The sequence below is a fragment of the Bidens hawaiensis genome, unplaced genomic scaffold (assembly GCF_021521415.1).
Source record: "Bidens hawaiensis isolate Kalapana, Puna unplaced genomic scaffold, B.hawaiensis_p1.1 tig00042942_1, whole genome shotgun sequence".
Classification (NCBI taxonomy): Eukaryota; Viridiplantae; Streptophyta; class Magnoliopsida; order Asterales; family Asteraceae; genus Bidens; species Bidens hawaiensis.
In genome coordinates, this window is record NW_027505814.1 from 107,527 (window position 1) to 120,915 (window position 13,389).

At 38.0% G+C, this 13,389-nt stretch overlaps 1 protein-coding gene across 1 annotated transcript; it reads right to left on the minus strand.

Moving 5' to 3' along the window:
* Positions 1-1,632: 1,632 nt before the first annotated feature.
* Positions 1,633-5,134, minus strand: LOC143615442 (uncharacterized). The gene is made up of 5 exons (XM_077088563.1): positions 4,802-5,134; positions 4,661-4,698; positions 3,483-3,753; positions 3,111-3,397; positions 1,633-2,211 (listed from the first exon to the last, which is right to left on the minus strand). Exons 1-5 carry the CDS (start codon positions 5,096-5,098, stop codon positions 1,770-1,772), a joined length of 1,335 nt encoding a protein of 444 aa, XP_076944678.1. The 5' UTR covers positions 5,099-5,134; the 3' UTR covers positions 1,633-1,769.
* Positions 5,135-13,389: the final 8,255 nt, after the last annotated feature.

A 13,389-nucleotide genomic window follows, 5' to 3' on the forward strand; every position in this document is an offset into this window, starting at 1 on the left:
TGGATACCGTTAAGATTTACTATAGGGCTATAAAACGTACGTTTAATAAATAAAAAACATAATTGTAAACCATTAAACATGTTGACAAGTTAATTCATTTATTAAACCGGTTGTGTTCAGGTTAAATAACTAGATTATATTCGGGCAAGGCCGGCCCAATAGTATTAACGGGTCAAGCTAGGGCTTGATGACTCTAAAAAAGAAAGGCCTTATTTTATTAGAACTTCTATTTATATATTAGGGTTTTTTTTTGTTGTGATATTGATGCAAGATGTCGAGAAGTCAGACAGAACGTGAAAGATTTTGCTAAAATGAAAATTGCAATTAGTTAGCAGTCAAATTAAATTGCATTTATTTGAAATTGGAATTAGCATCTGCTGCCACTATTAATTGCCAGTCGCCTTCAAATTAATTTTCTTGTCTTGTGTGGGTCAAACTTATGGTTGGCAATTGTCAAATTTATAGTCCTCAAATTTATAGTGCCAAACTTACAAGGTTATATAAATTGCTTAGTTTTTGCTACATGGGTATGTTTGGCAAGCAGCTTTTAGAAGCTTCTAGCCACAAGCTTTTAAGAAAAAACTCATTTTCAATAAAAACAGTGAATAGAACATTTGTTTAGGGCTTCTTAATTGAACACTTAAGCATTATAGATTAGAACTTCGTTGAATAGTTAAAAATTTATTACTAATAAATATATAAAATTCAATTGTTGGTACCAAGCTCAGGGAAAGAGGGTTTATATTATTTTTTTTATTTAAGGCCCCACTTTTTAGTTCGATTGAGACCTCCGAAAACCTTGGGCCGCCATTGTATTCGGGTTGACCTGTTTAATAAAGTGGACTGTTAGTTAACCCAAAACTCATATTTTGTTATGTTGTGTTCGGGTCGGGTCATATTAGGAACTGCCACCCCTAAGTAAATCAAGTATCGATTCAATTACACGAAGCTATTAATAATAAACCTTCGTAATTTTTTAGCGTACAAAAATGAATAAGTAGTTGTGGTTTTTGTAATTTAAATGTACGACAGAAACCTAGAGATGGATAGGTTTTTAAGCTTTTTACCTCGTTTTAAACTTGTTTAAGAAAGCTAATTAGCTTATAAACTCTTTACAATAATATAAAATGTTTAAGCTTTACAGATGACACATCCAATTCATAAAGGTTCAAGTGAATATTAACTAATCCATTCTAGTCCTCTCCTAATCCTTCGATTGAGAGCTTCTTCGCTAGTCATCTCTCTAAACAGTAGGTATCTTCAATACAACATCTCACAAGATAAAGGTAGTCATCACCATTTTTTGATACACCATGGTAAGATAGTGTGTATCTTTACAAGTCTTTAAAAGTCTTTAAAGGTTCATTATCTCAAGATAGTAAACCTTCTCAACACTATATGTCAAGATAGTGTGCCAACTCTATCAGCAAATACAACACTAACTCTATCAGCAAATACAATACTATATGAAGATTACTCATTTTCATTTTCTGCACATATTTGATATTTCTCTCTTCAATAGTTATTATTTTACAAACTCAGCGTCATTTTTCCTAAACCTTATCCTATGTTGATAACTTGAAGTGAAAACAGTTTGCAACTCATGATTAACTCACATATAAATATAAACTATTACATAATATAACACAAATCCATATAATTTAATAATATTAATTAGTCCAAATATGAACATGATATCTATCCCCTAAATTATAAAATCTTTTTATATTCACATTATGCAGTATCTGTGTTCACATCATAATGTTCAATTAGCTTAAATTAGAATAATCAACAATCTGAATAGCACCAGATGCAACTTGTGTAATAAAATTAACTGTGCTCCCAAAAAAGAGTTCCCAGAACCACAAATCCAATGCAAGAACAGATGAAAATATGAGCAGTGCCAGAGTTTGATACCGATTTAACCGCCAACCTAAAACTTCTGCAAGTTTCTTCAAGAAAGGTAAAGACTGGCTTGTTAGATTCCGGTTCTTGATTGACCAAGCGGTTACCCATTGGACCCGAGAAGGAACAAGGTCAAATTCGTCTTTTAGCCTCCTTCCCAAATCGGGCATGTGCCCACCCCCGTATAGTATGGCAATCTTGTTATAGCCATTGTTGATTGCAGTTGTGAGAGCTTCGGTTGCGGCTCGGTTTCGCTCACCAATAATTACTGATTTCTCCTCTACATCGGTGGTTACTTGTGTGAAACTGACCATATAGATAGAAACCACACTATGACTAAAAGATTTAATTATTTTAATAATAATCTTGATTACGGGTAAAATGATGTTATGCATTAGAACACTTTGGATCTGGTTGACCGTTACCATTTTAGCTATATTATATTTCACTCGATAACCGAAATCGACCCATTCATAAGTGGGAAAATTATCAAAATATCAATTTTGACTATTGACTTTGACAAAATGGACATTGAATTATTTATTTACTCAAATATCATTTGACTTAATTTTTTAAAATAAGAATATGTTCCAGATAGAAGTCTAACGCGTCATATGAAATGATGGATATCTGTTGCGCCAAAGTTAAACGACCCGAGCTAAGTTGGGCTTGGGTTTAAGCTTGAAGTTGAACGAGCCTGCTTGGCTCGTTTAATCTAATGAGCTGAAAAGAAGCTTGGCTTGTAGCTAGCTCGTGGCTCGTCGATTCGGTTCTTTAATTTGTTATTATTTTTTTTAATTATTTCTATACATATTAAATACACAAAACTATAAAAGACAAAAAAAATATTTCTTTAACACACATTTGTTTGTTTTTGCTGTTTATTTTTACATCAAGAGGCAGATTCAAAATATCATGTGTTATTTTTGTTTCTTTTCAATATTTTTATATGATGTTATATATTAAAACTTGAGTGTAACTTAAACAAGCCAACATGCCAGTTGACGAGCGAGCCACGAGCCAAGCCAACCATGGCCTGGTCTCAGGGTCTCAGGCTCTCAGCTCGTTTACAAACAAGCTTTTTTTCGAGCGAGCCACAAGCTTTTTGAGCAGCCCTACTTCAAGACTCCTATCGCATGATATCTTAGAAATCCATACATTGAAATTAAATGGAACATCAAACAACAAAGAAACATAAGACTTACTCAGATGTTAATGTTTTAGCCAAAAAGACCTTCATTGCAGCCCCAAAATCAAGCCTCGATAGCGCCTCGAGTTCTGGATAATCACCTGGCTCATTACCCACATCAGCACAAAGACTACTGATGAAAAACAGACCAACGAGAGGCATAGGCAACACACGCGAGGCCCATAACAGTTTAGACCTCCACGGACCAAGTTCTTCAGGGATCGAAGTAGCTTGCACCAACGCCTTTGTTGACCTAAAAGTCATATCTCTTGCAAATGTAAAAAAACTCTCACCTTTTTCCATCTGTAAAACATACGCAAAAATTAAGGATATCAAATATTTAACAATGATTAAAGCAAATGACTATGAACATTGAACAGGATTAAACCTGAAGTAACTTGAAGGTTTCAAAGTCCAGGTCAGCATGGTACCAGTTTTCAGGATCATAATCAAGACAATCTAGTTGGAAATCAAGCATAAGTAGCCTCGCCATCTGGCGTTGGATGAATCCTATGATGTTAAAACCCTTTGACTGCGAGTTTGTGTCTTTTTTAACTGCAGACGGGTTTTTTCGGTTTTCTAAACTTTCTCTGCTGGTTACCATTTCATAAAGCACACAATCGTATGACTCGAGTTCTTTTTGTAAGGTTGTAAAGTACCTGTTCATGGTATTTTATTATATTAGCTAACATATGTAAACATATATAAGCTCCTATACAGCTAATTATAAATATGCAGAAGATGATAGGGTGATGCTAAAGTGACGCCATCCAAATCAGTTCACCAGTGTGTCTGTCAGATCATAGTATCATACAGACTGTATTACATCATATGGGTTGTTTGATGATAAATCAATTCTGCACACCAGTCTGTCACATTATACGGGTCGTATGACAAACAGAAAATGGTCATACGGGCCGTATAACTTTGTCTGTGGTCACATCATTCATTTCTGTGTTGTTTAAACACATCATACTAGTCATATGATTTGGTGAGCACCACCTCCTATGGCCCTTTAAGAACCGTATGACCATTTTTTTTGCTTGTCATACAGCTCGTATGGCCACTTCTTGCATGTCAAATGGACCGTATGACCACTTCTCAACTGTCACATGTCCGTATGACCACTTCTCGTATGTCACACGGCCCGTGTGACTACTTTTTGCATGTCATGTTGCTCGTATGAAAAGTATTTGTGGATAGTGTGGTTAGTTAGAGGTGATAAAAAATAAAAAACCGAAAAATCGCAACAAATTGTGAATTCGTTTTCGGTTCGGTTCCTAATAGTATCCGAATTGTGAATTCGGTTTTCAGTTTGACAAATATTTCTTATTCAAAAGAACCAAATTGAACAGAATAAACCAAATTACAACTAGGATGAAAAAAAACATATAAAGCGATATCGGAACCTATAAACAGCGAATTGTGAGTGGTGGTTATTTAGCCTAACCCTCTTTAATAGAATAATTCAAACATCTGATCAACAAATAGACTACAAATTCAATTTAGATTTAGATTTAGATTGAATATTGATATTAATGTTTTAAGAATATCAGGTGAACTTACTCTTTGTCAGCAATGTGAATAGTGGAAACCAAATCAACCTACAAAACAAAGTCACTCAGCATTAAAAGAAACAAATTCATTCTTAGTAATAATAATAATAATAATAATATGTGGATATTCAATCAATTAATTAATAATAACCTGAAGAAAGGGCTGAAGGAGTGACCAAGGGAACTTTTTCCGGTAGCTAACAAGGGCGGTCTGTAACTCACCGGAATCTCCTTTCTTAAAGCGCATGTAATCCGCAATCGAATTGTTTTCCAGAAACCGTTCAGGCGATCCGCCATCGTCTTCTTCGATGGATGATTGAGGCCGGAGACTGTTAGATGGGATTTTGAGGTTGTTTCGTCTGAATCGGTGAAAAGAAGAAGAAGAGTACTTGAACGGAGAAGATGAAGATAATATGGAAAGAGAAGCAGCAGCAGCAGTAGACACCATGACTTCTGCGCTGCTTCAGTTCAGACCTCTATTCTATTATATTCAGTCTCTGTGATAAGGTCCTCCTGATATTTTGGGTATCACTCCCGGCTACCATATTATTTCAATCCAACTTCTTTTTTTTAGTTATATAAACTATTTTTAAGACGTGGCAAATGGCTTGGGTTGGGTTGGGTTGGGTCAAAACGGGTCATGGGTCGGAACGGGTCACTTAAAAAAAGGGTTGTTTTGGTTCGGGTCGGAACGGGTTAGGGTCAACAGGTTCGGGTTATAACGGGTCAAGGTTGGAACGGGTCAAAACGGGTTTGGGTCAAAACCCGTTTAAGCGATTTTTCAGTTCGTTTCAGCGCGTAACAGCTCGTTTAAGCGATTTTTCAGTTCGTTTCAGCACATAACAGCTCGCTTAAGCGTTTTTCAGTTCGTTTCAGCGCGTAACAGCTCGTTTAAGCGATTTTTCAGTTCGTTTCAGGGCGTAACAGCTCGTTTAAGCGATTTTTTAGTTTGTTTCAGCACGTAACAGCTCGTTTAAGCGATTTTTAAGTTCGTTTCATCACGTAACAGCTCGTTTAAGTGATTTTTCAGTTTGTTTCATCGCGTAACAGCTCGTTTAAGCGATTTTTCAGTTTGTTTCAACGCGTAACAGCTCGTTTAAGCGATTTTTCAGTTTGTTTCAGCGCTTAACAGCTCGTTTACTCGATTTTTAAGTTCGTTTCATCGCGTAACAGCTCGTTTAAGCGATTTTTCAGTTCGTTTCAGCGCGTAACAGCTCGTTTAAGCGATTTTTCAGTTCGTTTCAGCGCGTAACAGCTCGTTTAAGCGATTTTTCAGTTCGTTTCAGCACATAACAGCTCGCTTAAGCGTTTTTCAGTTCGTTTCATCATATACAGCTCGTTTAAGCGATTTTTCAGTTTGTTTCATCGCGTAACAGCTCGTTTAAGCGATTTTTCAGTTCGTTTCAGCACATAACAGCTCGCTTAAGCGATTTTTCAGTTCGTTTCAGCGCGTAACAGCTCGTTTAAGCGATTTTTCAGTTCGTTTCAGCGCGTAACAGCTCGTTTAAGCGATTTTTCAGTTCGTTTCAGCACATAACAGCTCGCTTAAGCGTTTTTCAGTTCGTTTCATCATATACAGCTCGTTTAAGCGATTTTTCAGTTTGTTTCATCGCGTAACAGCTCGTTTAAGCGATTTTTCAGTTCGTTTCAGCACATAACAGCTCGCTTAAGCGATTTTTCAGTTCGTTTCAGCGCGTAACAGCTCGTTTAAGCGATTTTTCAGTTCGTTTCAGCGCGTAACAGCTCGTTTAAGCGATTTTTCAGTTCGTTTCAGCACATAACAGCTCGCTTAAGCGTTTTTCAGTTCGTTTCATCATATACAGCTCGTTTAAGCGATTTTTCAGTTTGTTTCATCGCGTAACAGCTCGTTTAAGCGATTTTTCAGTTCGTTTCAGCACATAACAGCTCGCTTAAGCGTTTTTCAGTTCGATTCAGCGCGTAACAGCTCGTTTAAGCGATTTTTCAGTTCGTTTCAGCGCGTAACAGCTCCTTTAATTGATTTTTCAGTTCGTTTCAGGGCGTAACAGCTCGTTTAAGTGATTTTTCAGTTCGTTTCAGAGCGTAACAGCTCGTTTAAGCGATTTTTGAGTTTGTTTCAGCGCGTAACAGCTCGTTTAAGCGATTTTTCAGTTTGTTTCATCGCGTAACAGCTCGTTTAAGCGATTTTCCAGTTTGTTTCAACGCGTAACAGCTCGTTTAAGCGATTTTTCAGTTCGTTTCATCACGTAACAGCTCGTTTAAGCGATTTTTCAGTTTGTTTCAGCGCGTAACAGCTCGTTTAAGCGATTTTTCAGTTCGTTTCAGCGCTTAACAACTCGTTTAATCGATTTTTAAGTTCGTTTCAGAGCGTAACAGCTCGTTTAAGCGATTTTTCAGTTCGTTTCAGCGCGTAACAGCTCGTTTAAGCGATTTTTCAGTTCGTTTCAGCGCGTAACAGCTCGTTTAAGCGATTTTTCAGTTCGTTTCAGCGCGTAACAGCTCGTTTAAGCGATTTTTCAGTTCGTTTCAGCACATAACATCTCGCTTAAGCGTTTTTCAGTTCGTTTCATCACGTAACAGCTCGTTTAAGCGATTTTTCAGTTCGTTTCAGCACATAACAGCTCGTTTAAGCGTTTTTCAGTTCGTTTCAGCGCTTAACAGCTCGTTTAATCGATTTTTCAGTTCGTTTCAGCGCGTAACAGCTCCTTTAATTGATTTTTCAGTTCGTTTCAGGGCGTAACAGCTCGTTTAAGTGATTTTTCAGTTCGTTTCAGGGCGTAACAGCTCGTTTAAGCGATTTTTCAGTTTGTTTCAGCGCGTAACAGCTCGTTTAAGCGATTTTTCAGTTCGTTTCATCACGTAACAGCTCGTTTAAGCGATTTTTCAGTTTGTTTCATCGCGTAACAGCTCGTTTAAGCGATTTTTCAGTTTCTTTCAGCGCATAACAGCTCGTTTAAGCGATTTTTCAGTGCGTTTCAGCGCTTAACAACTCGTTTAATCGATTTTTAAGTTCGTTTCATCGCGTAACAGCTCGTTTAAGCGATTTTTCAGTTCGTTTCAGCGCGTAACAGCTCGTTTAAGCGATTTTTCAGTTCGTTTCAGCGCGTAACAGCTCGTTTAAGCGATTTTTCAGTTCTTTTCAGCGCGTAACAGCTCGTTTTAGCGATTTTTTAGTTCGTTTCATCGCGTAACAGCTCGTTTAAGTGATTTTTTAGTTCTTTTCAGCGCGTAACAGCTCGTTTAAGCGATTTTTCAGTTCGTTTCAGCGCGTAATAGCTCGTTTAAGCTATTTTTCAATTCGTTTCATTGCGTAACAGCTCGTTTAAGTGATTTTTCAGTTCGTTTCATCACGTAACAGCTCGTTTAAGCGATTTTTTCAGTTCGTTTCATCGTGTAACAGCTCGTTTATGCGATTTTTCAGTTTGTTTCAGCACGTAACAGCTCGTTTAAGCGATTTTTCAGTTCGTTTCAGCACGTAACAGCTTGTTTAAGCAATTTTTCAGTTCCTTTCAGCACGTAACAGCTTGTTTAAGGAATTTTGTCTGTGGTCACATGATATCACGTAACAGCTCGTTTAAGCGATTTTTCAGTTCGTTTCAGCACATAACAGCTCGCTTAAGCGTTTTTCAGTTCGTTTCAGCGCGTAACAGCTCGTTTAAGCGATTTTTCAGTTCGTTTCAGCGCGTAACAGCTCCTTTAATTGATTTTTCAGTTCGTTTCAGGGCGTAACAGCTCGTTTAAGTGATTTTTCAGTTCGTTTCAGGGCGTAACAGCTCGTTTAAGCGATTTTTCAGTTTGTTTCAGCGCGTAACAGCTCGTTTAAGCGATTTTTCAGTTCGTTTCATCACGTAACAGCTCGTTTAAGCGATTTTTCAGTTTTTTTCATCACGTAACAGCTCGTTTAAGCTATTTTTCAGTTTGTTTCAGCGCGTAACAGCTCGTTTAAGCGATTTTTTCAGTTCGTTTCAGCGCTTAACAACTCGTTTAATCGATTTTTAAGTTCGTTTCATCGCGTAACAGCTCGTTTAAGCGATTTTTCAGTTCGTTTCAGCGCTTAGCAGCTCGTTTAAGCGATTTTTCAGTTCGTTTCAGCGCGTAACAGCTCGTTTAAGCGATTTTTCAGTTCTTTTCAGCGCGTAACAGCTCGTTTTTGCGATTTTTTAGTTCGTTTCATCGCGTAACAGCTCGTTTAAGTGATTTTTTAGTTATTTTCAGCGCGTAACAGCTCGTTTAAGCGATTTTTCAGTTCGTTTCAGCGCGTAACAGCTCGTTTAAGCTATTTTTCAATTCGTTTCATTGCGTAACAGCTCGTTTAAGTGATTTTTCAGTTCGTTTCATCACGTAACAGCTCGTTTAAGCGATTTTTCAGTTCGTTTCATCGCGTAACAGCTCGTTTATGCGATTTTTCAGTTTGTTTCAGCACGTAACAGCTCGTTTAAGCGATTTTTCAGTTCGTTTCAGCACGTAACAGCTTGTTTAAGCAATTTTTCAGTTCCTTTCAGCACGTAACAGCTTGTTTAAGCAATTTTTCCGTTCCTTTCAACACGTAACAGCTCGTTTAAGCAATTTTTCAGTTCGTTTTAGCACGTAACAGCCTGTTTAAGCGATTTTTCAGATCATTTCAGCACGTAACAGCTCGTTTAAGCGATTTTTCAGTTCGTTTTAGCATCAGATAGCTCGTTTAAGCGATTTTTCAGCTTGTTTCAACACTTAACAGCTTGCTTTAGCGATTTTTCAGTTCCTTTCATCACTTAACAGCTTGTTTCAGCATGTTTTTGTTTCGTTGTTGTCGACATTTCAGTTTCGGTTAATTTGTCGATTTTTTTTTGAACGAGGACAACGGACGAAACGTTTTAGTTTTTTTACATTTTTTATTTTTGTTTTATTTTTTGAGTTATGATTTTTTTATTAATTTTTTTGAATATTTTTTGATGATTTCTATTAAGATCAAAATCCCTCAAAAAAAAATCAAAAAAAACAAATAAAAAATCATAACTCAAAATATAAACAAATAACGAAAAAAGTAAAAACCAAAATATTTTCACCGTTAACCTCGTTCATCAAAAAAAAAAACCCGACAAATTAACCGAAACTGAAATGTCGACGAAAACGAATCAAAAACCTTAATCGACCCGTCTAGTGCGAAAACTCGAAAGAAACCGAAACCCAACCCGTCCAGTGCTAAAACTCGTGTCGGCACGAAAGCTGATCCGAGCCGAAACCTAAACCGATATCGTTCCAATCTAAAACCCATTTTAACCCAAACATATCACTTTTCCTTAATACACTAACCCACATCGACCCATGTAGTTAAATTTGTCAACCCATTTTGACCCAAAAATAAGAATGTGGAATTTCAAGTGACCCATTTTGACCCATTTAATTAAAACCTATGACCCAATTTAACCCATTTGAATTTTAAAACAACCCAAATTGACCCATTTGGAATGGTTTGGGTCAAGGTTGCCACCCCTACTATTTTTAAACGAATAAATATTACACTCTATTAAAATATAACTATCGCCTTGTGTATTACTGAAATCCACAAAATTCAAGTGTTAGATGGATAATTATTTTATGGAAAATCTATTTTAGGTCAAATTGGGAATAATTATCGTGTTGATTTTATTTTGTCCTAAATATATTCTAACGCGTTTGGGTTTGTTTATAGATACCGTGTTTAAAGGGTAGGGACATTGTATCAAGTTTTTGAGTCAGATTTCTTGATCATTAATAATATTGGGTGTTAGCCATATTGTTTGTGTCGATACGTTCATCTGATTACCATAATTGGTATCAGAGCAAGGTTCAAGAAACAACTGATCAAAGATCTCATGAAGATTAATCAGTTGTTGTCCGTGACCAAGGGACTCTTGAAGACCTGAAAGTAAGTATTAAAACTAATCTCAACTACATCGTGGTCTAAAAATAAAAATTGATTTTAGTATCAATTTTGAAAGTGGCGTTAAAACCGAGGAGGGTTTGAATCAATATTAATAATCTTGATTTGTATTGGTAAGAAGCTTCACGTGAAAAAAAAGGCTCGAAGGAAATATTAATTTCCGAAATCAGTTTTAATCAAGTCTGTCACACCCGGCCCTGAGCGGCGGAAACAGCCGGGCGTGCACGAGTGGGGATTGATAATTAAGCACGGGCCATTGCAAAACATTCAAAGATTTTCATTGCGCATGAAATGTTTAATACAAATACATTACATTGTTTAAAGATTACATAAAAACATCCAAGTATAAAAACTGTTGAAGATTTCCACGCCATATCCCCTTTGCGCGGCGGGTACAACCACGCGCATCGAAGGGATAGAACTAAAATCTTCCAAAAAGCTAGTTTTAGATGTTCAGCGTGAGGTGCTCTAAGAGTGACTCCATGCGCTACCTAGTTATCTCCTGAAAGACACGTAAAAATATTTGAATCAGTATAAACTGAGTGAGTTCACAAGTTTTAGTAACTTGATAAATCGTATTGCATCATAATCTCGATACAAATCATTCTGAAACATAATTCTGATAGCATTATTAAACACATGCTTGTTAAAACATAGATCTATCAACATATTCTGATAAACTCGTTGCGCGGTTTACGCGCGAACATTTATGGGAACTGTGCTCGTCTGTGTAAGTGGCGCTGCCACTACGAGCTAAAATAATGTAATACCGTCCCGCGGGTTACGCGCGGACACTTCTGGAAAACTGTGCTCGTCTGAGTAAGTGGCGCTGCCACTACGAGCGAATAATACTGTAATACCGTCCCGCGGGTTACGCGCGGACGTTGTGCCGGAAAACAAGGCGCTCGTCTGCGTAAGAGGAGCGACCTCTACGAGCGGGCTCAAACCCATAGTACTGCCCCATGACCATACTAGGCACTCGTCTGTGTAAGAGGTGCGACCCCTACGAGTGGGCGGATCAAACCAGCAGTCCCTACCCTTAGAGTTCCAATGGTAGAGTGATCACTTACTCGAATCTGGTGCACTAACATTGAAATACCATAGATAACTGTTCGCATTGCTCATCATGAAACATAACTTAAACACGTAATCGTTTGCATAGCTTGTAAGTATACCATGATAAAACATTATTTAAGTACGTGTCCCTCGCCCCGAAAGTAGTTTAAAAACAGTGAACACAGTGAAAATAGGGGCTGTGAGACTCACCTGTGGTTCTTGTTAAGGGATTTAGTCGAGATTCGGGTTTTCTTGGTGTTGGTCTTTGAATTTGAAGGTCTAGAATACGATGAAATAGCAAGAAGTATATAAGAAATAAGAGAATATAAGGTTTGGAAAGTAGATCTCAAGTTTATAACCTCGGCTTACCTAGTAACTGGAACGGAATCGAAAATAATGGATGCTTGGGAGATGATTAGTGCAAGTTTGCAGTTCTTTGAAGTGTGTTTTGAGGGATGATTTAGGTTACATATTTATAGGCAAACTCAAGGGAACACAGTCCCTTGCTTTAGGGGATTGAAATCTTTTCATATCTAAATGTAATGATGATAAAGTATGGAAGTTATTATTATTTACTTAAGAGTGGAGTGGTGGATAAAAGATTTTGATTTGATTTGGACAGAACATGCAGGTCTGGGGTTGGTGAGAATAGGGTGGCTGACAGTTGACTTTTCATGTTACAGTGTGCTTTTTCAGGTACTTTTGTCAGTGTACAGTAAAAAGTGGAAAATCTCTGAAACACGCTACTGTTTCCTTTCGGGCGGGAGTAATCTCCTTATAACTGGAGAATAGACTAAGTGTTCTGCGCGTATAACTTTGTGCGCATAGCTTTCTGCGTGTAGGACATTTCTTTGCTGCGGGTAGATACGTAACCTTCTCGCAGTTAGGGACATTTGAGTTTCATTTGTAGATTCTCCAGGTGGTCTTGGTATTTCAACATAGTGATCAGTCATGTTGAAGTCAATTCCATCTTGGAGCTTCAGACAAACTAGCTCTCAACGTTCCCGCCATGCGGGTAGGTTAGTTCCCCTCCCGCACGCGCATAATTGGTTTTGGGATGCACCCGCCTTAGCCTCATGCATGACGGTCAACCCATTTAGGCAACATAAAGTTTCATGAAAAACATAAGGCCAAAACGTTCACGCATGGCGCATATAACAAATGCTCACGCTGGTTCTTAACATGGTGCGCTCGCGCAGGTTGCACATAACAACTGCACGCGCTGACTAACATGGCGCGCTCGCGCAGGGCGCACATAACAAATGCACGCGCTTAATATTTACAATCACCTAATTATTAGGTTGATTACTTAGCTTATGGGTTTGGGAATTTACCGGTTGTCACATTCTCCCCTCGTTAAACGAATTTCGTCCCGAAATTTAGGAGACGTTGCTGTCAGAAGCCATGCTCTGAAAGAGGTGTGGGTATTTCGTGCGCATCTGGTCTTCTCTTTCCCAAGTGAATTCAGGCCCACGCCTCGAGTTCCATTGAACCTTTACTAACTTGATTTTGCTTCTGCGTAACTTTTGTTCTTTCCAATCGGTTACTGCTATAGGTCCTTCTACGAAGTGCAGCTGTTTGTCGATGTGAATCTCTTCCAACGGCAAAATCAACGTTTCGTCAGATAAGCACTTTTTGAGGTTGGACACATGGAACGTATTATGAACTCCACTGAGTTCGGCGGGTAAACGGAGCTTATAAGCAACCGGACCGATCCTTTCCAGGATCTCAAATGGTCCAATGTAGCGTGGATTCAACTTTCCTCGCTTGCCGAAACGGGGGACTCCTTTCCATGGAGAGAC